At 49.1% G+C, this 25,623-nt stretch overlaps 1 protein-coding gene across 1 annotated transcript in view; it reads left to right on the top strand.

Moving 5' to 3' along the window:
• Positions 1-11,821: 11,821 nt before the first annotated feature.
• Positions 11,822-25,623, top strand: part of LOC141094353 (uncharacterized) — a 64,060-nt gene continuing 50,258 nt past the window's right edge. The window contains exons 1-2 of the mRNA XM_073580191.1: positions 11,822-11,871; positions 23,081-23,222. Of these exons, the coding sequence (XP_073436292.1) occupies positions 23,145-23,222 (78 nt within the window). The 5' untranslated portion in view covers positions 11,822-11,871; positions 23,081-23,144. The remainder of the gene's footprint in view (positions 11,872-23,080; positions 23,223-25,623) is intronic.

The following is a 25,623-nucleotide window of genomic DNA, read 5'->3' as shown; positions in this document are numbered from 1 at the left end:
GAGGAGAGAGAGCAGAGGTCTCTGAGGTGAGGAGGTGGTGTGTGAGTGGGAGACGCTGAATGTCCGGTCTGTTAGGTATGATGAGATCCAGGATAGGGCCAAGTCTGTGATGCCAAGAGATGAGAGGGTCTGTAGTAATAGGGAATGGTCCACTGTGTCAAAGGCAGCCGACAGGTCCAGGAGGAGGAGGACAGAGTAGTGTCGCTTGCTCTTGGCGGTTAAGAGGTCATTGGTGACCTTAGTAAGGGCAGTTTCAGTGGAGTGGTGTGACCGGAAGCCAGATTGTAAGCGGTCGAAGAAGGAGCAAGAAGAGAGATGGGAGGACAGTTCAAGGTAGACGTGTTGTTCCAGTAGCTTGGAGGCGTAGGGGAGAAGTGATATAGGGCGATAGCTAGATACAGAGGATGGGTCAAGAGAGGGCTTTTTGAGGATAGGCGTGATAGTAGTTGTAGTTTTCTATCCTCATTGTCTGAACAGATCTGAATGTACCTTAGAGCTTGACTGTAGGTTCTAGAAAATGGATTTGGGATTTTGAAGAGTTGAGGGTGAGTTTGATGTTTGGGTGGAACTTGTTGCACATGAATTGTGTGACGAAGGTGTTAGGAAGAACAGAGGAAGTGAATTCTGATTGTTTTTATTGCTATGTGGAAAAAGGAAAATTGTCTACCACTGTGAAAAAGACAGAAAGTGTTGTGGTACAGGAGAGAATTGAGAATGTGATTAACGGAGACGACACTGAGATCGAGGTTAATGTGTCAGGGAAATAGTTAAAAGTGATGATTTGAAAAAAAAAAAAAGAAAAAAAAAGCAAGCTAACAGCTGCAGCTGCTTCAGTACCCCCTCCCATCTTAGCCCACACCATATCCCCCTTCGCCCCCACCGCAGCTGCGAGTGCACAGCCAATCTCTTATCACTGGAGCACACAGCAAACTCTGCCCCCCCCCCTCAGACTTCAGCTACTGGGAATCCTGCTCCTCAGCCCCTCCCTGCTAATTCTGGCGATGCGCCAGACTCGAGCACTATCAGAGATTGTCATTCCCCTGCTGTTTTGATCGGAGTAGATGGTAGACCCAATTAATATACTTTTATAAACCCTATTTCTGTGGGACCCTTCCCCGAAGTTACTGCCCAGTTTGTAATCTCTCCCACATGCCCTGTAAATTTACTAGGGAGAGATTTATTATCGCAGTTCCGCTCCTGAATACAATTCCAAGATGATGGTCAGATGGTTTTTTTTTTTTGTTATATAATCCCTATGTAGATGAAGACAGTGAGAAAATCTGTATTTTGCATGCCCTTCCTACAGTTATGATGGCCCTGATAGGCCCAGGTCCACCCCCAATATTGCCTGAGGATCAGTGACTCACCCCATACCTCTCAGAGATACCATCTAAACTCCTGTCAAAACGGCGAAATGATAAAGAGAAAATGCCAGTAGAACCAGTAAAAGTGTTTCTCAAACCTGGTGCCTAATCCACATACTCTTTTGTCCCAGATACCCCAGGATGCTGCTTGGTTTACAGTTATTGATCTTACCAATGCCTTCTTTAGCATTCCGTTATACCCAGACTGCCAGTTTCTATTTGTATTTACTTAACTGTCCATATTAACTGTCGTCCCTGCTATGTCACAAGGGGCCCAAAACAGTCCCAACCAGTTTGCAAAAAAAATATGAGCAGGTGTCTTTTGCCATTTCTGCCACTGTTAGCCTCCTTAAGTATCTGGCAGCACTGAGCTGTCGGGTTTCGGCCTCGAGACTTCAGTTCTGCCTTGGTCAAGTGATATTCTTGGGTCACTGTCTCCTTCAGGGTGTCAGACACCTCGGAGAAGAAAGAAAAATAGCTGTCAGCTCCCTTCCTTTCCCAAAAGATGAAACTGAACTCCAGCGTTTTCTTGGACTATGCACTTATTGGTGTCAGTGGATACCGGATGCATCCCGCATAATGCAACCCCTTTACAACGCCTTGAAAGACGGTATAATGAGCTATAAGGAAAGATGGCAGTGATGAGGATTACCTCCAATATGATTGTTCCCAACTTTTGACTGAAGAAACAGCTACTCCACCAAATGTCAGTGAGAACCCACTCCCAAATCCTGATCTGGTGTTATACACGGACGGTTCAAGATATGCTGATGAGTTTGGTAGATTCCACACGGGATATGCTGTTACCACAGAGGACACTGTAGTGCACGCAGCTGCGCTCCCGCCCTCAGTCAGCACAAGAAGCAGAACTCCAGGCTCTGTCTACTGCATGTACTTTGGCCAAGAACAAACGGGCTAATATATACACGGACTCACGGTATACATTTGGTATTGCTCACGATTTTGGGGCTCTATGGGCCAATCGAGGGTTTATTACTACTGCTGGAACCCCAGTGAAAAATGCTGAAGCTGTTAAAGCCCTCATGGACTCGATCAAATTACCTACTCAGGTGGCTATTATCAAAGTTAAGGCGCACGGTCCTAGGAACAGTCCACAGACTGTTGGCAACACATTTGCGGATATGCAAGCAAAAGCCGCCGCTCTCTTATCCGTTGAACCAACCATACCAACTATGGTGACCACACGCTCTCAGCGTAAACAGTTACAAGAAGCATTGACCCTACAAGAACCTGATGATCTACAACAGACTGAAGTTTTCTGTCGGACCCCGCGAGACTGCTTAATGACGATGCAGAGAATGTCTCCAAAGGAAGAGGTGAAGCAATGGAAGACTGATGGGGCACGAATGGATAATGGTCTCTGGAAAAAGGAGCGACTTGTGTGTCTCCCTAAGCGGATGTACCCTGCTATTGCCATATGGGCACATGGGCCTATACATCGAGGAAAAAAAATCAGGCCCTCGCACTGGTGCAAAAATTCTACTGGGCCCCGGTTCTCCAGTTGGCCGGAAGCATTCCCTGTTACCAATATGACTGCAAAGACCACAACGAAGAAACTGGTGATGGAAGTTATATGCAGATATGGGGTTCCAGAAGTTGTTGAAAGTGATCAAGGTCCGGCCTTTTCTTCTCATGTGTACCAAGAAGTTCTGACAATGCTTGGATCCACTGTAGCCCTCCATACTCCGTACCACCCACAATCCAGTGGGGAAGTTGAGAGGCTGAACGGCACACTGAGGGACAATTGACCAAAATGATGCAGGAGACTACGGCTCCATGGCCAGAGCTCCTACCCATTGGACTATACCATATTCGTACTTCCCCTATTACAAAATATGGCCTGTCCCCATATGAGATATTGTTTGGTACTAGGCCCCCAGTTGCAAATTTCCAGCCTCAGCAGTTATCAGAAGAGACTGACCGTGTTGTTCAATATGTTATTCTGCTTAGTAAAAATCTTGCTAACACCTATGTTCTAGTTTTCTTTTCCTTTCCAGATTCAGCAGAAACCGATACCTGTTATAACCTGAAGCCTGGTGATTTGGTAGTCGTGAAAAGGCATGTCAGGAAGCACGGACTAGAACCCTTGTATGACGGTCCCTATCAAGTTCTCCTCACACCCAACAAGCCAATAGCAAATGAAGGGGCATAATGTTTTGGTTTTCCGCATTTTTCATATTATTATTGGTAGAAGTTAAAGGTTAAAGTTAGAAGATATTCAATGACTCAGAGATTAATACGATAAAGACTATGATCGTAATAAGGACAGTTGGTTGTTCGGACACCTTCTCCTTTTTCAATTCAGCCAATTGATTTAGGGGAATTGGGGGCTGAATAGCTGGGATCTTACAGAGCTTGTTACACATTGCTGCCTGTATCCTTGTTGTATATGTGATACTAAAACTTGTTCTTTGGTGTATTTCTGTATGTATTAGGAAATTCTGCACTAAGACAGCTAATGATGATACCAAAGGTGTCGTTGCCTCTGCTTTTCTCTACACCGATCTCAAAAGGCTACTTGATGAAGATGTTGAAGCCAAGCGCATGGCTACCTACAAAAGATCCCTTCCACCGTCATCAAAAATTGTTATTCGTGAACTGCAGTATACAGGGGGGACGGGTGCGCCGCGACAGCCATGACTGGTAACACGGCATCAGTCATGTGAAGACCAGTACCCCTCAAGCTGTTAGCTTGGGATAGCACCTCTGATGCTGCATGTGTTAAAAAAATTTATCTAGGGGTGGAATGTTAAGGGTTAATACTAAAATCAGAGTTGAAGTTTCGTTTTATCCATTCATTGTAAGGTTTCGTTTCTCCGTTTTTGTCGTTGTAAGATAAATTTTTATAATTGGCATGGCCTGTCATGAAACCAGACTGCTTCCATCAGGTGCAAGATAAGGGGCTCGGGGGGGGGGAGTGTATTGCTCTGAATATGCCATTATACTACTTTCTATTTGGATACGGACTTATATGTAGTTTCCGGTTTTCTTGCAATATTATTGGCTTATAAAGTGAAATGATGCTATTGGTGCTTGAGAACCTTGCATAATTAAGCAAAAGATTATAACAGATGTGACTAAAATAAAGGGGCTCAGTGATCTGCCTCGATCCTCCCGTACAGAGACCCCGTCTCCGTGTGGTCATTTGAGTTGCTAGCAACACTGGAATAATTTGGAAATCACTGGCTCAACCGTGAAGGGTTAATTTAACTCTCTCCTTATCAGCTGCAGTTGGCTCTGAGGGTTCGAGCCACTGCTGAAGGCTAATCCAGTGATGATCGCTGCTGCCCGGTGACTGCAGCAGGGAAAGATAAGTATTTTGTGGTTTCTCCGTTTGGTGTATTTTCCTTCGTGTGTATTAGTGCAGTGGTGGTACCAGTATCCGCACTATCCAGTTCCCTAGTAAGGGATAGGTGCAGGGCTATTGAGGGATTCAGGTATCCTGGTCGGCGACAGGTGAAGAGCCTGTATAGGGAACGTTAGGAGTGTTCAGGGACACTGCTTCAGGGGAGTGCAGGAGGTCTCCACGTCCCTGTTCCCTATTGCAGGGCCCACCATTGTAACTGTTTCCCCGGTGTCCCCTTTTGTTGTTTCAGTTACCGACCTGCGGGTCGTGTCACATAGGACAGGTATACGTGACAGTTTGGTTGTGTAAGGATTCCGGACTTTCCTTTGTGCCTGTTTGCCCTGATCCAAGATAGAGTCTTCTATGTCGCCCTGTCATGGAACTTCCTGTCTGTCCTGATTATTTAAGTCTGGGTCGTGTGCTTCTCTTTGCCTGAGTATTTTGTTGCTGTTGGCCTCTGAGCTCCTGCCTGTCTGCTGGTGGACTCCGTGCTTCTGCTGCTCATTACTTGGTGCTCTGCGTCTCCACATTCTGCTGCATACAGTCCTCTGTGCGTCTCCCTGATGCTGTTTGTGCTTAGCTACAGTCTGGACTTCAAGAGTGGAGCTATTCGCCCTTGGAACTGCTGTGGCCTGTAAGAAATCCTGACATCATCGTCATCTCCTCTAGGTCTGTGTTTGTGTGGGCTGCGGTGCTGTATTTGTGCAAGACCTTGAGCCCAAAAGGTACAAATGGTGACCGTCTCTTGCTAATACCACTCCTGTATAATGCTGGACTTCTATGTTCAAGTGCTGTGTGCATTTCTACCCTTATGTTTGCTGGAATTCTACACTTTAGTGCTGTGTGCGTGCTCATTCTTAATTTCGCTGAACTGACTCATTAAATGTGATGTGCTTACTCTCATACTTTCTGCTGGACTCCTACACTTAGTGCCTTGTGCATACCTGCGTTATATTACTGTTGGAATGGTTCATGTTAGCGGTCGCGACTCGCGCATCAGTTACTCTGGACATTCCTTATTGTGCTGTGTTTTTGTTACTATTGCAGGAAGTGATATCTTAGTTTTGCTTTACTTGCATCATTCTATGTTGTGAAGTGTTTTCGTTACTATTGCAGAAAGGGCTCTGTTAGTTTTGTTACACTTGTTAGATAAAAACTTATTTGCATCAACTTTGGTCTCAGTTTCATATTATCCCATGCATTCAGATTGAAATGGTAGCACTGGTTGGCTCAGTGGGTATGTCTGGGAAACTGCTGTGTTCATGTATGTCATTTCCAGAATGTGGGATATTCTTTCCGAGTGATGACTGGCCGCAAGTGTGTACTGTGATGCTGCATCGGGAAGGGATCTCGGGACGGTTGGACTCAAAGAGTCAGGTGACGCTGGTAGGAACTCCTCTCACTTTCTGTCTGACCGAGAAAATGGTCCAGGTTCGCTGTGCACATGGGGTCACAGTGAACTATGCGGTAGACAGAATAATGTTTGAGGGTCTCGAAGGCAGTGAGTGCCAAGGGGGCAGTATACCATCAGACTTAGTGTATGCCTTGGAGTGGGGCCGGGACTTTGTCAGGTTTGATGATATATGCCAGGAGGGTGGAGACATTCCTACTGTTGGGCTAACCAATACGAAGACGGTGATGGCTCCTGACGTGGAAAGGTCAGAGGTGGAAGTGACCAGGAAAAGGGGTATGTCAGCCCAACGGACAGACCAGACATCTCGTGACAAAACTGACGCTGACATGGTGGATAAGACGGCTGAAGTAGTCGCACGGTTAATGAGTAACTGGAGGGATGACTCAGACTCTGGGGGTGACTGTGGCTCTGAGAGAGACAGGGAGCACAGAATAGCAGGGCTAGAGAAAGAAGTCTCTGAGCTCAAAGGTCACATGGTAACGTGGCAAGGACTGAATCAGGCCCTCAGAGAAGAGGTGGATGAACATGTCAAACGAGAAAGCGTACTGAGACAAATGGCCGAGCACAGGGTCGAGGAGCTCGAGAGAGAAGTCTTGGAGCTCAGAGGTCACCTGTCCACCTGGCAAAGTGTGAACAAGAACCTCAAGGAAGAGATGGAGGAACTCAGAGGAGTAGTAAAAAGTCTTCTGCGAGAGAAGTTGGACGAAGACTTACCGCGGGTGAACGCGAGTGATAATAAGATAGAACTGCCAGTAGCCATCGTGGCAAAGGGACATGAAGTGATCCCATCGTGTGAAGTTGGTGGGTTAAGAACTAAAGAAGACAGTCACCCGGTCGGGGCAACTGTAGTGAGGGAAGTGTCCGTGGTAAAGCCAGATCCTTCGGTCCAGGAAGAGAGCAATACCATGACCTTCCAGTCTGTGATTGATGTACCAGAGGACATGCAAGAAGCCTGTGCTGAGGAAGGTGTGCATGAGGCTTTCAAAGAGGCGGTCAAGGCGTGTGAGGTGCACTGGGCACCTGAGACTCGGCAGTTAGTGATAGTATCAGCCAGAGAAGATAAATCAAACCGAGTAGCTGTCCTGAAAGAGATGCATTTGCAGTGTCTATGTGTCAAACAATTGGTTAGGGAGAGTAATGTGAAGGCTGCTCGACGCCTAGAGATAGCAAGAGAGGCTATGGATCGGCGGGGTTTGCGGAAGGATGTGGTTCCGGTACCCAAAGCTCTGATTGGGAGAATCATTGGAAGATCCGGGAAGGTGATGCAAGACCTCGTGAATATCTCCGGTGTGATGAGGGTGAGGATCCCTCCTGATGATGAAGACCCGGTATCCAGTGAAGTGGGTAGAATTCCCATCATCGTGGTTGGCTCCATGGAGAGCCTGATAGATTTTCGGATGCTCGTGGAGTATCGGGTGGGGTACCTGCAAGAAATTGAGCAGTTGAGGCTGGACTGTCAGCGAATTAATAAAGAAGTACGGAATACCAGGTGGCGGCCGCCTCCAACCCAAGATGTAAGGACCCGAAGGGTTCCTCCAAGTAGTGACATGGCAGGTGGCCGAAGAATGTCAGAAAGTGGCAGTACGATGGGCCGTGCGAGGCTGAGAGACAGCAGTTCCTGTGAGACGCTGAATGGGTCAGACTCAGGCCAGACAGTAGGACCGATTAAGACTGATGACCGTACCAACCGGGAGAGCCGGTCAGTGGGACAACGGTCAGGTGACGAAGCGCACTCTAGGAGGGTGGTGACTAAACAGTGTCTGATGACGCAGACAGACTGCAACTGGAGGGTTAAAGACAATGACCGATATTCTGACTGCTTGGGGCGGGGGAGGCCTAATGCAGAGATGAGGCCGTATGACAGATGGAGACGGTTCTCTCGTCCTGTGGGGCAAGGTGTAATGTGTGCCCGGTCTCGAGATCCTGGTGTAAGATTGTGTGTTCAACCCCACAAGTTTGAACAGAGGGGCAGGGTATGTGGTGTAATGACCACTGTGTCCACTAGGGGGCGCTGTGTGGATGTCCCAAGAGAGAGGATGAGTGGCAGAATACGGAGTGGCCGTGGTGTGTCTCAAAGTGGGTGGCTTTGAAATGAAGGCTTGGTTATGTGCTGATCAGCAGAGCTGATCTGTCATGCCTATGTGTTAGGGAGAAGCCTTCAGGCAGCTGGAGAGATGGGTGGGTTCTAGCTGCCCACAAACCCACCCAGGGGTGTGTCTGATAACACCTATAGTAAAAGGCTGTGTGAGTAGGTGAAGGACCTGTGATGAGGTCATAGCCATGTGACCCAGGGGGCGTGGCTATGGACCATATAACTTAGCCAGGGTAGGTCACAAGAGTGAATGCTGGGACCTGATTGGTCCAGTTTGGAAGGTCCTGTGAGGAGAAGGATCTCCTCACTAACAGCCTGTGGAGCGGCTGTGTGGGTAATGGCGGCCAGTATCTGAGAGTCCCTGAGGAGTGAGTGGATGTCTGCAGACTGGAGAAACAGCCATATGGGAACCCTGACGTGGGTGAGATAACCCTGGGGCTAAATAGCCTGTATAATGGACGCTACGCTGTAATGTGAAGCTATATAATGGAAGCTGGTCTGTTGTATATTGCTGCTGTGGTTTATGATGGCAAATAAACCTCATGGACTGTTATGGCTTGTGAAAACCCGAGCTGGATCTGATTGTGTGGCTGCAAGCGAGTGTCCCCCAACCTTGAATGACAGCGCTACCTCACAAGCTGAGTGTATAGCCCCGCCCACTCCGCAGAGCCACATTCACTATAATATCCCACATCATCCCATCAGCCAGCGCTACCGGACTACTACCCCTAATGTCCCACGTCGTCCAGTCAGCCAGAGCCACCGGACTACTAATATCCCGCATCATCCCGTCAAAGCCACCGGACTACTACCCTTAATATCCCACATCATCCCGTCAGCCAGAGCCACTGGACAACTACCACTAATATCCCACATCATCCAGTCTCAGCCGTCGGACTACTACCCCTAATATCCCACATCATCCCATCAGCCAGAGCCACCGGACTACTACCCCTAATATCCCACATCATCCCGTCAGCCTGGGGTCAGAACCAGAGCGCTGAGTGGAATGGTCCTAACTTCCATACCAGGGATCCTTTTATGAGAGGCCTGGGGTGAGAATCAGAGCGCTGAGGGATTTACCCTAACTTCCATGCCGAAGATCCCTTTAAGAGACCCCAGGAGTCAGTACCAAAGCGCAGAGTGGACTTGCCCTGACTTCCATACCGGGGATCCCTTTAAGAGAGCCTGGGATCAGAACCAGAGCGCTGAGTGGATTTGCCCTTACTTGCATACCGGAGATCCCTTTAAGAAAGGCCTGGGCTCAGTCCCAAAGCGCAGAGTGGATTTGCCCTAACTTCCATACCAATGATCCCTTTAAGAGTCCCTGGGGTCAGAACCACAGAGCTGAGTGGAACTGTCCTAACTTCCATATCGGGGATCCCTTTAAGAGAGGCCTGGGGTCAGTACCAAAGTGCTCTGTGCTCCTTTCTGAGGGGCAGACAATGGCTGGGAGCTTATGTGCCCAGGGATGCTAGATTTCTCCCACCCAGTCAGTGTCTGCTGAGGTGTTGTCAAGTGGGAAAACTTGCTCACAGCAACCAATCACAGCTCAGCTTCTTTTAACCAGCTCTAGTGAAAAGAGAGATGCTTAGTGATTGGTTGCAAGGAAATCTGTTGCTCATAGCAACCAATCACAGCTCACCTTCTTTTGAACAGCTCTGGTGAAATTAAAGATGCTTCATGATTGGTTGGTGATACACACATACATACATTCAGTTTTTTATATATATAGATGACCCCGACCACATCTCCCTGGCTGAGTCCACATTAAGGCGCAGGAGTATTGCTCCGAGTTTCAGAGGTGGTCCACGGACACTAAGTGGAATAACCTCGCACTCCATAGCCAGTTCTGTGAGGGGCTATCAGTAAGGGTGAAGGATGCCTTAGCCCTGTATGAGACTCCAGTGTCCCTTGAGGTGGCCTTGTCTCTGCCATCTTCGTCAGAGACATAAAGAGACACCACAATGTGTGGGAGGTCCGGAGCCAAGGGAACCCTTGTCTGAGTCATCTGAGGAACCCATGCAGTTGGGTGGGGCAACTCGTTCTGGAAAGCAGTCTGTTGTTCGGTGCAAGGGGGAGTATATTTTTACTGTGGTATAAAGGGCTATTTCATGGGCACATGTCCTTCCCTATCTCACGGTAAACAGACGCCGGAAAACTAAGAAGCCCAGATTGCGGAGAGGTTAGCAACCTGGGTGTACACATCTCTGTGTTGGTAGGACACAATTTATTCTGCTGGCAGAAATCCATCTGAGCAAAAATAAGGTGGTTATTTCTGCATTTCTGGACAGTGGGGCATGGTTTAACTTGATCGACGCTAGCTTTGTCCAGGTCCAGGACCTCAAACCATATACACTGTCCAGATCTATACCCATAATGGCCATCGACTCTGCACCCTTGAGACGGGAATTTTACTCAAGCCGTCTGAGGGTTACATCTACATGTAGGGGTCATGCACTCAGAAGGTATTGACTGTTATGTGCTAGATGGTCTGCCCTCTCCTGTGGTTCTTGGACTTCCTTGGCTCACTCTGCACAACCCTGTGGTAGACGGGAAGACTCGAGAGGTGGTACAGTTGAGTGAGTATTGTCAAGGACACTGCTTGGGTACCCAGATTGCAAGGGTTGATACCCAGTCTGTACCTACATACCTGTCTGACTTTGGGAATGTGTTCTCGGAGCAGGAGTTTCAAGAACTTCCCCTCCATCGTCATTATGACTGCACCGTTAATTTTGTTCCTGTCTCAAAGAGCAGACTAAATAATATCTCTGCTCCAGAGAAGCAGGCCATATCGTGGAAAGTTTCACAAAGGGTCCTATCAGACCATCCTCATCCCTCATTGCTGTGGGGGTTTTCTTTGTAAAGAAGAAAGACAGGATTAAGCCCAAGCCTAGATTTCTGCGAACTTAGTCACATTATGGTCCGGGATCTGCATCCGCTCCCTCTCATCCTGGACCTCTTTAATCAGATTATGGGAGCAAAATGGTTTTCTACATGAAATCTCAGGGGCGTCTAATCTCATTCATATTACAGAGGGGGATGAGTGGAAACCAGCTTTCAGTACTGGTCCATACAGCTTGTCTGATTTCAGTCTGACAGGAGACTCTCTAACACACATCATACTCTTGGAAGTCCCAGACACAATAACACCTTTCCCAGAATCCCCTGGGGCTGAGCTAACCACTTGTCTACTATAACCATTTTAACCCCTATAGTTGCTGGATGATTCTAAATCAACAGTGCAGCTTCTATCTGTCACATTTTGTATTGATATAGTTAGTCTTTACCCCAGCATCGATATTGAGGTATCACTTACAGGTCAACCGCAATTATTCAGCAGAAATGCAGAAATTTTTAGTTATAGCCATTAATATCCTGCTCCAAAATAATTATTTTTCTTTTAATGGCTCCTATTCTGTACAAAAACAGGGCACCACAATGGGGGCAGCATTCACCCCATCCACTGCAAACATCTATATGTATGTCATATGGGGAACAGCAATATATCTTCTCTGATTCCAACCCCTTTACTTCCCATCATGTGACCCCTGACTCCTCCCCTCATGTGACCTCATCACAGGTCCTGTGCGCACAGAACGGCCATATGTGGAGTGCGGCTCTGCGGGTGGAGGTAGGTGTCGGAATCTGAAGAGCCCGGTGCTGCCCGGGCATAGTAACTAGCTACAGTAAATTATAATGATTATATCTACAGTATATATATAAAGCTGAGTGTATAGCCCCGCCCACTCCGCATAGCCACATTCACTATAATATCCCACATCATCCTGTCAGCCAGAGCTACTGGACTACTACCCCTAATATCCCACATCATCCCGTCAGCCAGAGCCACCGGCCTACTACCCCTAATATCCCACAACATCCCGTCATCCAGAGCCACCGGACTACTACCCCTAATATCCCACATCATCCCGTCAGCCAGAACCACCGGACTACTGCCCCTAATATCCCACATTGTCCCGTCAGCCAGAGCTACCAGACTACTACCCCTAATATCCCACATCATCCCGTCAGCTAGAGCTACCAGACTACTACCCCTAATATCCCACATCATCCCGTCACAGCTGCCGGACTACTATCCCTAATATCCCACATCTTCCCGTCACAGCTGCCGTACTACTACCCCTAATATCCCACATCATCCCATCAGCAAGAGCCACCAGACTACTACCTCTAATATCCCACATCATCCCGTCAGTCAGAGCCACTGGACTACTACCCCTAATATCCCACATCATCCCGTCAGCCAGAGCTACCGGACTACTACCCCTAATATCCCACATCATCCCGTCAGCCAGAGCTACCGGACTACTACCCCTAATATCCCACATCATCCCATCAGCCAGAGCCACCGGCCTACTACCCCTAATATCCAACATCATCCCGTCAGCCAGGGCCACCAGACTACTACCACTAATATCCCACATCATCCCGTCAGCCAGAGCCACCGGACTACTACCCCTAATATCCCACATCATCCCGTCAGCCAGAGCCACCGGACTACTACCACTAATATCCCACATCATCCCATCAGCCAGAGCCACCGGACTACTACCACTAATATCCCACATCTTCCCGTCACAGCTGCCGGACTACTATCCCTAATATCCCACATCATCCCGTCAGCAAGAGCCACCAGACTACTACCACTAATATCCCACATCATCCCATCAGCCAGAGCCACCGGACTACTACCACTAATATCCCACATCATCCCATCAGCCAGAGCCACCGGACTACTACCACTAATATCCCACATCATCCCGTCAGCCAGAGCCACCGGACTACTACCTCTAATATCCCACATTATCCCGTCAGCCAGAGCCACCGGACTACTACCACTAATATCCCACATCATCCCGTCAGCCAGAGCCACCGGACTACTACCTCTAATATCCCACATTATCCCGTCAGCCAGAGCCACCGGACTACTACCTCTAATATCCCACATCATCCCATCAGCCAGAGCCACTGGACTACTACCCCTAATATCCCACATCATCCCGTCAAAGCCACCGGCCTACTACGCCTAATATCCCACATCATCCCATCAGCCAGGGCCACCAGACAACTACCACTAATATCCCACATCATCCCGTCACAGCCGCCGGACTACTACCCCTAATATCCCACATCATCCCATCAGCAAGAACCACCAGACTACTACCTCTAATATCCAACATTATCCCATCAGCCAGAGCCACCAGACTACTACCACTAATATCCCACATCATCCCGTCAGCCAGAGCCACCGGACTATTCCCCCTAATATCCCACATCATCCCGTCAGCCAGAGCCACCGGACTACTACCCCTAATATCCCACATCATCCCGTCAGCCAGAACCACCGGACTACTACCCCTAATATCCCACATCATTCCATCAGCCAGAGCCACCAGACTACTACCCCTAATATCCCACATCATTCCGTCAGCCAGAGCCACCGGACTATTCCCCCTAATATCCCACATCATTCCATCAGCCAGAGCCACCGGACTACTATCCCTAATATCCCACATCATCCCGTCAGCCAGAGCCACCGGACTACTACCACTAATATGCCACATCATCCCGTCAGCCAGAGCCACCGGCCTACTACCCCTAATATCCCACAACATCCCGTCATCCAGAGCCACCGGACTACTACCCCTAATATCCCACATCATCCCGTCAGCCAGAACCACCGGACTACTGCCCCTAATATCCCACATCGTCCCGTCAGCCAGAGCTACCAGACTACTACCCCTAATATCCCACATCATCCCGTCAGCCAGAGCTACCAGACTACTACCCCTAATATCCCACATCATCCCGTCACAGCTGCCGGACTACTATCCCTAATATCCCACATCTTCCCGTCACAGCTGCCGGACTACTACCCCTAATATCCCACATCATCCCATCAGCAAGAGCCACCAGACTACTACCTCTAATATCCCACATCATCCCGTCAGTCAGAGCCACTGGACTACTACCCCTAATATCCCACATCATCCCGTCAGCCAGAGCTACCGGACTACTACCCCTAATATCCCACATCATCCCGTCAGCCAGAGCTACCGGACTACTACCCCTAATATCCCACATCATCCCATCAGCCAGAGCCACCAGACTACTACCCCTAATATCCCACATCATCCCGTTAGCCAGAGCTACCGGACTACTACCCCTAATATCCCACATCATGCCGTCAGCCAGAGCTACCGGACTACTACCCCTAATATCCCACATCATCCCGTCAGTCAGAGCCACCAGACTACTACCCCTAATATCCCACATCATCCTGTCAAAGCCACCGGCCTACTACCCCTAATATCCCACATCATCCCGTCAGCCAGAGCCACCGGACTACTACCCCTAATATCCCACATCATCCCGTCAGCCAGAGCCACCGGACTACTACCCCTAATATCCCACATCATCCCATCAGCCAGAGCCACCGGACTACTACCACTTATATCCCACATCTTCCCGTCACAGCTGCTGGACTACTATCCCTAATATCCCACATCATCACGTCAGCAAGAGCCACCGGACTACTACCACTAATATCCCACATCATCCCATCAGCCAGAGCCACCGGACTACTACCACTAATATCCCACATCATCCCGTCAGCCAGAGCCACCGGACTACTACCTCTAATATCCCACATTATCCCGTCAGCCAGAGCCACCGGACTACTACCACTAATATCCCACATCATCCCGTCAGCCAGAGCCACCGGACTACTACCCCTAATATCCCACATCATCCCATCAGCCAGAGCCACCGGACTACTACCACTAATATCCCACATCATCCCGTCAGCCAGAGCCACCGGACTACTACCTCTAATATCCCACATCATCCCATCAGCCAGAGCCACCGGACTACTACCTCTAATATCCCACATCATCCCGTCAGCCAGAGCCACCGGACTACTACCTCTAATATCCCACATCATCCCGTCAGCCAGAGCCACCGGACTACTACCCCTAATATCCCACATCATCCCATCAGCCAGAGCCACTGGACTACTACCCCTAATATCCCACATCATCCCATCAGCCAGAGCCACTGGACTACTACCCCTAATATCCCACATCATCCCGTCACAGCTGCCGGACTACTATCCCTAATATCCCACATCATCCCGTCAGCCAGAGCCACTGGACTACTACCCCTAATATCCCACATCATCCCGTCACAGCTGCCGGACTACTATCCCTAATATCCCACATCATCCCGTCAGCAAGAGCCACTGGACTACTACCCCTAATATCCCACATCATCCCGTCAGCAAGAGCCACCGGACTACTACCCCTAATATCCCACATCATCCCATCAGCCAGAGCCACTGGACTACTACCCCTAATATCCCACATCATCCCGTCACAGCTGCCGGACTACTATCCCTAATATCCCACATCATCCCGTCAGCAAGAGCCACTGGACTACTACCCCTAATATCCCACATCATCCCATCACAGCTGCCGGACTACTACCCCTAATATCCCACATCATCCCATCAGCCAGAGCCACTGGACTACTACCCCTAATATCCCACATCATCCCATCAGCCAGAGCCACTGGACTACTACCCCTAATATCCCACATCTTCCCGTCACAGCTGCCGGACTACTATCCCTAATATCCCACATCATCCCGTCAGCAAGAGCCACCAGACTACTACCACTAATATCCCACATCATCCCGTCAGCCAGAGCCACCGGACTACTACCTCTAATATCCCACATTATCCCGTCAGCCAGAGCCACCGGACTACTACCACTAATATCCCACATCATCCCGTCAGCCAGAGCCACCGGACTACTACCTCTAATATCCCACATCATCCCGTCAGCCAGAGCCACCGGACTACTACCTCTAATATCCCACATTATCCCGTCAGCCAGAGCCACCGGACTACTACCCCTAATATCCCACATCATCCCGTCAAAGCCACCGGCCTACTACGCCTAATATCCCACATCATCCCATCAGCCAGGGCCACCAGACAACTACCACTAATATCCCACATCATCCCGTCACAGCCGCCGGACTACTACCCCTAATATCCCACATCATCCCATCAGCAAGAACCACCAGACTACTACCTCTAATATCCAACATTATCCCGTCAGCCAGAGCCACCAGACTACTACCCCTAATATCCCACATCATCCCGTCAGCCAGAGCCACCGGACTATTCCCCCTAATATCCCACATCATCCCGTCAGCCAGAGCCACTGGACTACTACCCCTAATATCCCACATCATCCCGTCAGCCAGAACCACCGGACTACTACCTCTAATATCCCACATCATTCCGTCAGCCAGAGCCACCAGACTACTACCCCTAATATCCCACATCATTCCGTCAGCCAGAGCCACCAGACTACTACCCCTAATATCCCACATCATTCCGTCAGCCAGAGCCACCGGACTATTCCCCCTAATATCCCACATCATCCCGTCAGCCAGAGCCACCGGACTACTACCACTAATATGCCACATCATCCCGTCAGCCAGAGCCACCGGACTACTACCTCTAATATCCCACATCATTCCGTCAGCCAGAGCTACCGGACTACTACCCCTAATATCCCACATCATCCCATCAGCCAGAGCCATTGGACTACTACCCCTAATATCCCACCTCATCCCGTCAGCCAGAGCCACCGGACTATTCCCCCTAATATCCCACATCATCCCGTCAGCCAGAGCCACTGGACTACTACCCCTAATATCCCACCTCATCCCGTCAGCCAGAGCCACCGGACTATTCCCCCTAATATCCCACATCATCCCGTCAGCCAGAGCCATTGGACTACTACCCCTAATATCCCACATCATCCCATCAGCCAGAGCCACCAGACTACTACCCCTAATATCCCACATCATCCCGTCAGCCAGAGCCACCGGACTATTCCCCCTAATATCCCACATCATCCCGTCAGCCAGAGCCACTGGACTACTACCCCTAATATCCCACATCATCCCGTCAGCCAGAACCACCGGACTACTACCCCTAATATCCCACATCATTCCGTCAGCCAGAGCCACCAGACTACTACCCCTAATATCCCACATCATTCCGTCAGCCAGAGCCACCGGACTATTCCCCCTAATATCCCACATCATCCCGTCAGCCAGAGCCACCGGACTACTACCACTAATATGCCACATCATCCCGTCAGCCAGAGCCACCGGACTACTACCTCTAATATCCCACATCATTCCGTCAGCCAGAGCTACCGGACTACTACCCCTAATATCCCACATCATCCCATCAGCCAGAGCCATTGGACTACTACCCCTAATATCCCACCTCATCCCGTCAGCCAGAGCCACCGGACTATTCCCCCTAATATCCCACATCATCCCGTCAGCCAGAGCCACTGGACTACTACCCCTAATATCCCACCTCATCCCGTCAGCCAGAGCCACCGGACTATTCCCCCTAATATCCCACATCATCCCGTCAGCCAGAGCCATTGGACTACTACCCCTAATATCCCACATCATCCCATCAGCCAGAGCCACCAGACTACTACCCCTAATATCCCACATCATCCCGTCAGCCAGAGCCACCGGACTATTCCCCCTAATATCCCACATCATCCCGTCAGCCAGAGCCACTGGACTACTACCCCTAATATCCCACATCATCCCGTCAGCCAGAACCACCGGACTACTACCCCTAATATCCCACATCATTCCGTCAGCCAGAGCCACCAGACTACTACCCCTAATATCCCACATCATTCCGTCAGCCAGAGCCACCAGACTACTACCCCTAATATCCCACATCATTCCGTCAGCCAGAGCCACCGGACTATTCCCCCTAATATCCCACATCATCCCGTCAGCCAGAGCCACCGGACTACTACCACTAATATGCCACATCATCCCGTCAGCCAGAGCCACCGGACTACTACCTCTAATATCCCACATCATCCCGTCAGCCAGAGCTACCGGACTACTACCCCTAATATCCCACATCATCCCATCAGCCAGAGCCATTGGACTACTACCCCTAATATCCCACCTCATCCCGTCAGCCAGAGCCACCGGACTATTCCCCCTAATATCCCACATCATCCCGTCAGCCAGAGCCACCGGACTATTCCCCCTAATATCCCACATCATCCCGTCAGCCAGAGCCACCGGACTACTACCCCTAATATCCCACATCATCCCGTCAGCCAGAGCCACCGGACTATTCCCCCTAATATCCCACGTCAGCCTGGGGCCAGAACCAGAGCGCTGAGTGGAACGGTCCTAACTTCCATACCAGGGATCCCTTTAAGAGAGGCCTGGGGTGAGAATCAGAGCGCTGAGGGATTTACCCTAACTTCCATACCAGAGATCCCTTTAAGAGAGGCAAGGGGTCAGTACCAAAGCGCAGAGTGGATTTGCCCAACTTCCATACCGGGGATCCCTTCAAGAGAGCCTGGGATCAGAACCAGAGGGATGAGTGGATTTGCCCTTACTTGCATACCGGAGATCCCTTTAAGAAAGGCCTGGGGTCAGAACCAAAGCGCTGGATGAATTTGCCCTGACTTCCATACCGGAGATCCCTTTAAGAAAGGCCTGGGGTCAGTACCAAAGCGCAGAGTGGATTTGCTCTAACTTCCATACCAATGATCCCTTTAAGAGACCCTGGGATCAGAACCACAGAGCTGAGTGGAACGATCCCAACTTCCATTCCGGGGATCCCTATAAGAGAGGCCTGGGGTCAAAACCAAAGTGCTCTGTGCTCCTTTCTTTGGGGCAGACAATGGCTTGGAGCTTATGTTCCCAGGGATGCTAGATTTCTCCCACCATGTCAGTGTCTGCTGAGGTGTTGTCAAGTGGGAAAACCGTGGCTCATAGCAACCAATCACAGCTCAACTTCTTTTAACCAGCTGTGGTGAAATGAGAGATGCTTAGTGATTGGTTGCAAGGAAATCTGTTGCTCATAGCAACCAATCACAGCTCACTTTCTTTTGAACAGCTCTGGTGAAATTAAAGATGCTTCGTGATTGGTTGGTGATACACATATACATACATTCAGTTTTATATATATATATATATATAGATGTGGAGTGCAGCTCTGCGGGTGGAGGTCGGTGCCTGAGGCTCCATTATTCTCTATGTGGAGTGTGGCTCTGCGGGTGGAGGTCGGTGCCGGAGGCTCCATTATTCTCTATGTGGAGTGCTGCTCTGCGGGTGGAGGTCGGTGCTGGAGGCTCCATTATTCTCTATGTGGAGTGCGGCTGTGCTGGTGGAGGTCGGTGCTGGAGGCTCCATTATTCTCTATGTGGAGTGCGGCTCTGCGGGTGGAGGTCGGTGCAGGAGGCTCCATTATTCTCTGTGTGGAGTGCGGCTCTGCGGGTGGAGGTCGGTGCCGGAGGCTCCATTATTCTCTATGTGGAGTGTGGCTCTGCGGGTGGAGGTCAGTGCTGGAGGCTCCATTATTCTCTATGTGGAGTGCGGCTCTGTGGGTTGGAGGTCGGTGCCGGAGGCTCCATTATTCTCTATGTGGAGTGCGACTCTGCGGGTGGAGGTCGGTGCTGGAGGCTCCATTATTCTTTATGTGGAGTGCGGCTGTGCTGGTGGAGGTCGGTGCTGGAGGCTCCATTATTCTCTATGTGGAGAGCGGCTCTGCGGGTGGAGGTCGGTGCTGGAGGCTCCATTATTCTTTATGTGGAGTGCGGCTGTGCTGGTGGAGGTCGGTGCTGGAGGCTCCATTATTCTCTATGTGGAGTGTGGCTCTGCGGGTGGAGGTAGGTGCCGGAGGCCCCATTATTCTCTATGTGGAGTGTGGCTCTGCGGGTGGAGGTCGGTGCCGGAGGCTCCATTATTCTGTATGTGGAGTGCGGCTCTGTGGGTGGAGGTAGATGCCGGAGGCTCCATTATTCTCTATGTGGAGTGCGGCTCTGCGGGTGGAGGTCGGTGCCGGAGGCTCCATTATTCTCTATGTGGAGTGCGGCTCTGCGGGTGGAGGTCGGTGCTGGAGGGTCCATTATTCTCTATGTGGAGTGTGGCTCTGCAGGTGGAGGTCGGTGTGGGACACTCCCCATTATTCGTTGCTTCCAAACATCTAGCAGCACAGTCCCAATTTGGGGGAGCTGTCCCGGGCGTTCACGGTAACGTCCCGCCTCTCACTCTGTGTCTGTAAGTCGCCTCCTCTCCTCCCAGCTCTCTGTGGTTAGTAGTTCCTTCTCTGACTCTGGGGGATACCGGCATCTCTGTGCTCTAACTCTTTCTTCACTTTTCTTCAAGTCTGGGCCCTGGTGATTCAAACACACAACTTCTTGTGCTGGTACATAGAGATGCATTTCTATATACCAGTGTATCTCTATGTACCTGCATTCTAGAGCTAAAATGAAAGTCAGACTTTTTTTTTCTTATAAAATAACAAAGAACCTTTAGAATAATAATTTATTGCAGTTTTTTTTATCCGCTTAGTGCCCAAGCCAAAATTTTCAAATCTGACATGTCAATTTACAGAATGTGGCAAACAATATTTCAGTCATTTTTAAGATTGTTTTTTTCATGAGTCATTGTATTTTGTTAGTGGTAAATTTAGGTTTATATGTTTTGCTTTTATTTATAAGAAAATATCAGACGTTTTGACAAATTTTGAAAAATTAACAATTTTCAAACTTTGAATATTTATACCTTTAATCCAGGTAGTCATACAGCACAAAATAGGAAAAATAATAACATTTACCTTAGCCATCCTTCCCACGTCTGTATAGAAGAAGTGCGTTAAATACTAAACGTTGCAGGTTATGTGTGATGTGGTGTAGTGACCACTGTGTCTGCTAGGGGGCGCTGTGTGGGTGTCCCAGGACGAATGGATAGCCTTGTCCAGAGTGGTAACAGGAGCAGGGTGCTAAAGGATCGTTATGTATCTCAAGGTGGGTCGCCTTGGGATGGAGGCTTGCTTATGTGCTGATCTGCAGAGCTGAGCTTTCGTTCCAATGTGTCAGGGAGAAGTCTCCAGGTAGCTGGTGAGACAGGCAGGACCAGTTACCTACAAACCCACCCAGGGGGTGTGTTTAAGAACGCTATTGTATAGTGTGTATGAGTGGTTGAAGGACCTGTGATGAGGTCATAGCCATGTGACCTGGTGGGTGTGGCTACGGACCATATAAGGTGGCCAGGGTAGGTCACATGGAGTGAATGCTGGGACCTGGTTGGTCTGTTTTCGGGACGTCTGAGAGAGATGGGGCTGTCTTCCTGACAGCAAGTGAACGCTGTGTTTAATGGCTGCATGTGCCTGATAGTTCCCTGGAGGGAATGGATGTCTGCAGTATGGAGAAGCAGCCATGAGGTACACCCTGAGAAGGGATATAACTGTGAGGCTAAGAGAGCCTGTGTGCTGGACATGGCACAACCTGTGTGACCACAGGGATAACAGAGTGAAGCTCTGTCATGGACGCTATGCTGTTAATATGAACTTTATGTTGCTGGTCATGGTTTATGATGCCTAAATAAACAGCATGGACTGTGATTGTTTTATGGAAATCCCGTGCCGGATGTGGTTATTTGGCTGCCAAGCGAGTATCCCCTACCCGAATGACAGCGCTACCTTACAGTGAACACAGCCTAACAGACGTGTTTGGCACAATGGCCTTTACAAAAATAAACTACAGCTCATCGCACTCAAAAAGCGAGACCTCATATAGTGAACCTTATGTAAAAATGAAAAAGTTCTGGCTGCTCCAATATGAAGGAATGAACAATAAATCCATAGGTCCCAACCATCCCGAGTACAGCAGAACAGTCCCAGATTTGGGTCTATGTCCTGTCATCCCGGGCAGTCTGCTGAATGTCCCTGACTGCCATCATGCCCCCTTCTGACATCTCCTCCTGGCAGGGTAGGAATAAATGGTAAATGGGTCTGGCTATGGGTGCAGTTATGGGCATGTCAGGTATTTTGCCGTGGCGGCTATACATAGTTTGTCCCTCTTTCTCTTTGGATTTATAGCGGAATCCAATACGCCGTGTATTGAATTGTATTATTCAATATCTCCTTACTCTATATTCATTTTTACCTTTTTTTGTGATCCCAACTGAAGAAAGATACTTGATGTCTGTGTTACGCACGCAGGTGGTGCACATGGTTCCTGGGCCCACTGTGCCAGGTTATCTAGGAGGGGCGTCGCGGTATACCAGGAGTTCACTGGAACTAAGAAGCAAAAGGATTGACGTTCCAGCTCCATAAAATCGATTTTCTTTACTGGAACAATGTTAAAAAATCATAGATTGGCAGAAAAATCCTCCAATACAGTGAGTGTACACACAACGGCCTAACGGCAACGCGTTTCGATCACAGGTGGATCTTTGTCATAGCTAGCCTTAGTTTCGCAGCTCAAACATGTATAGGCTAAAGTAGCCAATAAGGATGGTCTACTGGATCAGGTGATCAGTTTCATTAAGGTCCTAAAATAAGAACATCTCACCTGAAACATAATATCCCACAATGCTACTATAACAGAGAGAAAAATGAACTAAAAACATTATTATATTGTTACACACAATTGAGTTAACACATAAATAAATATTAGTAATGGAACATTAGTTCATTTCTTTTATTTAAACCATCAGGACGTCTCGTGCCTAGATTACACAATGATTACAATATACGTTTCACGTCTAAACAACATAAAAACTCTATCGTTTTTTTGGATTTGGAATGAAGAGGCGCCTGTAATGGTGTTACAGTCTGAACTCCACATTTTAGGTTATTGCTCTCAGCTATCAGCACCAACCCAGTAATTTGTTGGGGTTTTTTCCATAGTATTTTGTATGATTGCACATAATCTCACCTTCTTTCCATTCAGGTTCCTGATAAATTTTATCTTTTACGTTGACATCTACAACAAAATCTGCCTAGACCCCTCAAGGATGGATATGGACAGAGACAAGATGGCGGAGAGGATGTTACAGCTCACCCTAGAGATCCTCTTCCGGCTTACTGGAGAGGTGAGAGATTCTGAAGATGTCACATTACACTGTAATGCAGGTGTCTGGATGTAACGAGCAGAGATCACGAGGCGGAAACAGCCAGGGGTTGATATAATGCTATTTATATACTACAGTAACTTTTAATCAATTAGTGTTAGTAGCTATGCAATTTTACAGTAGAGGGAATAACAACAGGATTAGAATAAGCAAGAAAGTCTTTCACTAGTTAATGTTCGTGTCCTTTTCACAAAGGTGGTGCGCCCAGTCTTGGGAGTCACCATGTGAGTTCTCACTCAAAGCTCTGGTTCTACCGGAGGTCAAAAGGTTTTCCCATTTCCCGTCTCTTCCTGATGCAGTCCATTAAAGCCCATTGAGCCTCCCACATACCAACCGGCCCGCTCCCAACCTGTACTCCAAGTCCCAAATGATCCCGTTACTGTTGATGATAGCTGTAAGTGACGTCCCTGCTTACTTGCACCATTCCTCTGCAATTGCAGGCATGCCTTTCCTGTTGTAGAAGTCGGCAGAAGTCTCTCACGCTCAAGTCGGAGAGGACTAGGCATCAGTTCTTGGCAGGCGTATTCGGGCCTCGGAGACTTGACCAGCGCAGCTTCTGGCTCTGACAAGTGTAAGCCATTCTTGGGGATATCTTCTGGGGAATCCAGACCTTGCCAGGCAGTGAACAACACCTGGGTGGCGTAGATTCCCTGCTGAGGCTTGCCACGCTGGTGTCAGCAGTGTCTCAGGAGCATGTCTGCCCCGCTCCCTTCCCTAGTGCCAAATCTCCTCATGTATGGGTGCGCAGAGGTTTTATAGCAGGGAAGTTCTTCCTGTGGGTCACCTGATCCAGTACAGCACATGAGCTCACTTCACTTGCAAATCTTCCAGCATACTTTGGTTCCACTTGATTTCAGCTCGCCAGCAGATAGCAGCCTCTCCTCATCAATGGCACCTCCTGCAAGATTCCTCCAGATATGTCATAGCTTCTTGTTACATTTTTCCCCCTTTTTGCTCGCCAGTCCCTCGGGTGAGTGTAATTCTATCAAGTTCGTCGTTCCCACAGGTAGGCTGAGTTCATCCAACAGTTGAATGCACTCCTTGATCTTCTGCTGTATGTGGGACCAGACAGTTAGGGGGAATTCCAATGTTAGCCTGCTCAGACCTGCTGTGCTCTTCCTGTAGAGGTGCGTCTGAGGTACTTGGAGACCCAGAAAAATGGAGGTGGTAAATTGACTCCAAGTTAGTTTTCTCTCCCACTCGAGAGCAGCAATGGCATCTCCGGTGAACTCATCGGCGCTGCAAGCCATTCTTCCTCTTCCTCTAAGACTCCTCTTTACGTGACCTCAGCCACTTCTGTTGGGGTTCCAGCCTCGTTGTGGTCTTATGCTTCAGAAGAGCAAGGTCGCTGCATATTCCTGTGCAACATCCGAGGTGCCACAGCATCATTTCCCTCAGGAAAAAACTTGTAGACTGAGTTATTCGAGTAAATCTTCCTCATTACTTGGTTGGGTACCGCCTCCCAACGATGATCCAGCTTGTTTCCGGGTTGTTTGACCGGCACCAATACATGGTCCCCTGGCAGAATTTGTCCTCCTGACACTGGGGATCGACTTGAATATTCCACTTCCTGAAACTTCTGCTCAACCAGGTTCTGGATTTGTCATTTCCTTAGATACAATACAGTTCAGCCATCACTCACCCCTGGAAGAAGGCTCCTTAGTTGGAGTGAATTCGCTTTGGGCATCCATATATGCGAATGAATTCCTGACAGATGTCTGTGGCTGCAGCTTTGACTGTCTGATCCAGGATGAGAGTCACCACCATGAACTTGGTGAAGTGATCAGTCATGACCAAGCAATACCCGTAGCCACTGTAGGAAGTTCCGATCATCTGATAGTCGATGATCAGGACCTCTAAAGGCACAGAGGTTCAGCTAGCCTGAATAGGAGCCCTCTGTTCCGGGGTTTGTTCAGCTCACACCCGTGACATTTTCGCCAAACTCCTTCAACCTTCTGCTGCAGTTGAGGCCAGTACACCAGTCGTTGCAGCCACCGCAAGGTCTTCTCTACACTGAAATGGGCACCCCCTCTCATGATCTTCTTTAGCCAGCTGTATAATCAGCACTTCCGGAGCCACTACTTGCCAGGTAACATCGAATTCTCAAGGGAATTGAATCCTTCGGTACAACAGGCCATCTTTTAGGAAGAGCCTTTCCCACTGGCCCAAGATCTGCATGGCCCTTGGGGATGAAGCAGCCCTAGCTTCCTGATCAGGTCTTTGCATTAGAGTGACCCACCTACTCAGTTTTGCCAGCTCCAGATTGGACTGTTGCAGGTGTATCAACTCATCCCTTGAACAGTCAAGAATTTGGGTGGGTCTGGGCTCTTCTCTAGACTCCTGAGCGGTTACTCATCACCCT

This window comes from Dendrobates tinctorius, unplaced genomic scaffold (assembly GCF_039654945.1).
Source record: "Dendrobates tinctorius isolate UK_male_01 unplaced genomic scaffold, ASM3965494v1 ptg000063l, whole genome shotgun sequence".
Lineage (NCBI taxonomy): Eukaryota > Metazoa > Chordata > Amphibia > Anura > Dendrobatidae > Dendrobates > Dendrobates tinctorius.
Note: the sequence above shows the minus strand (reverse complement) of the source record. Positions and strands in the feature narration are given on the sequence as shown.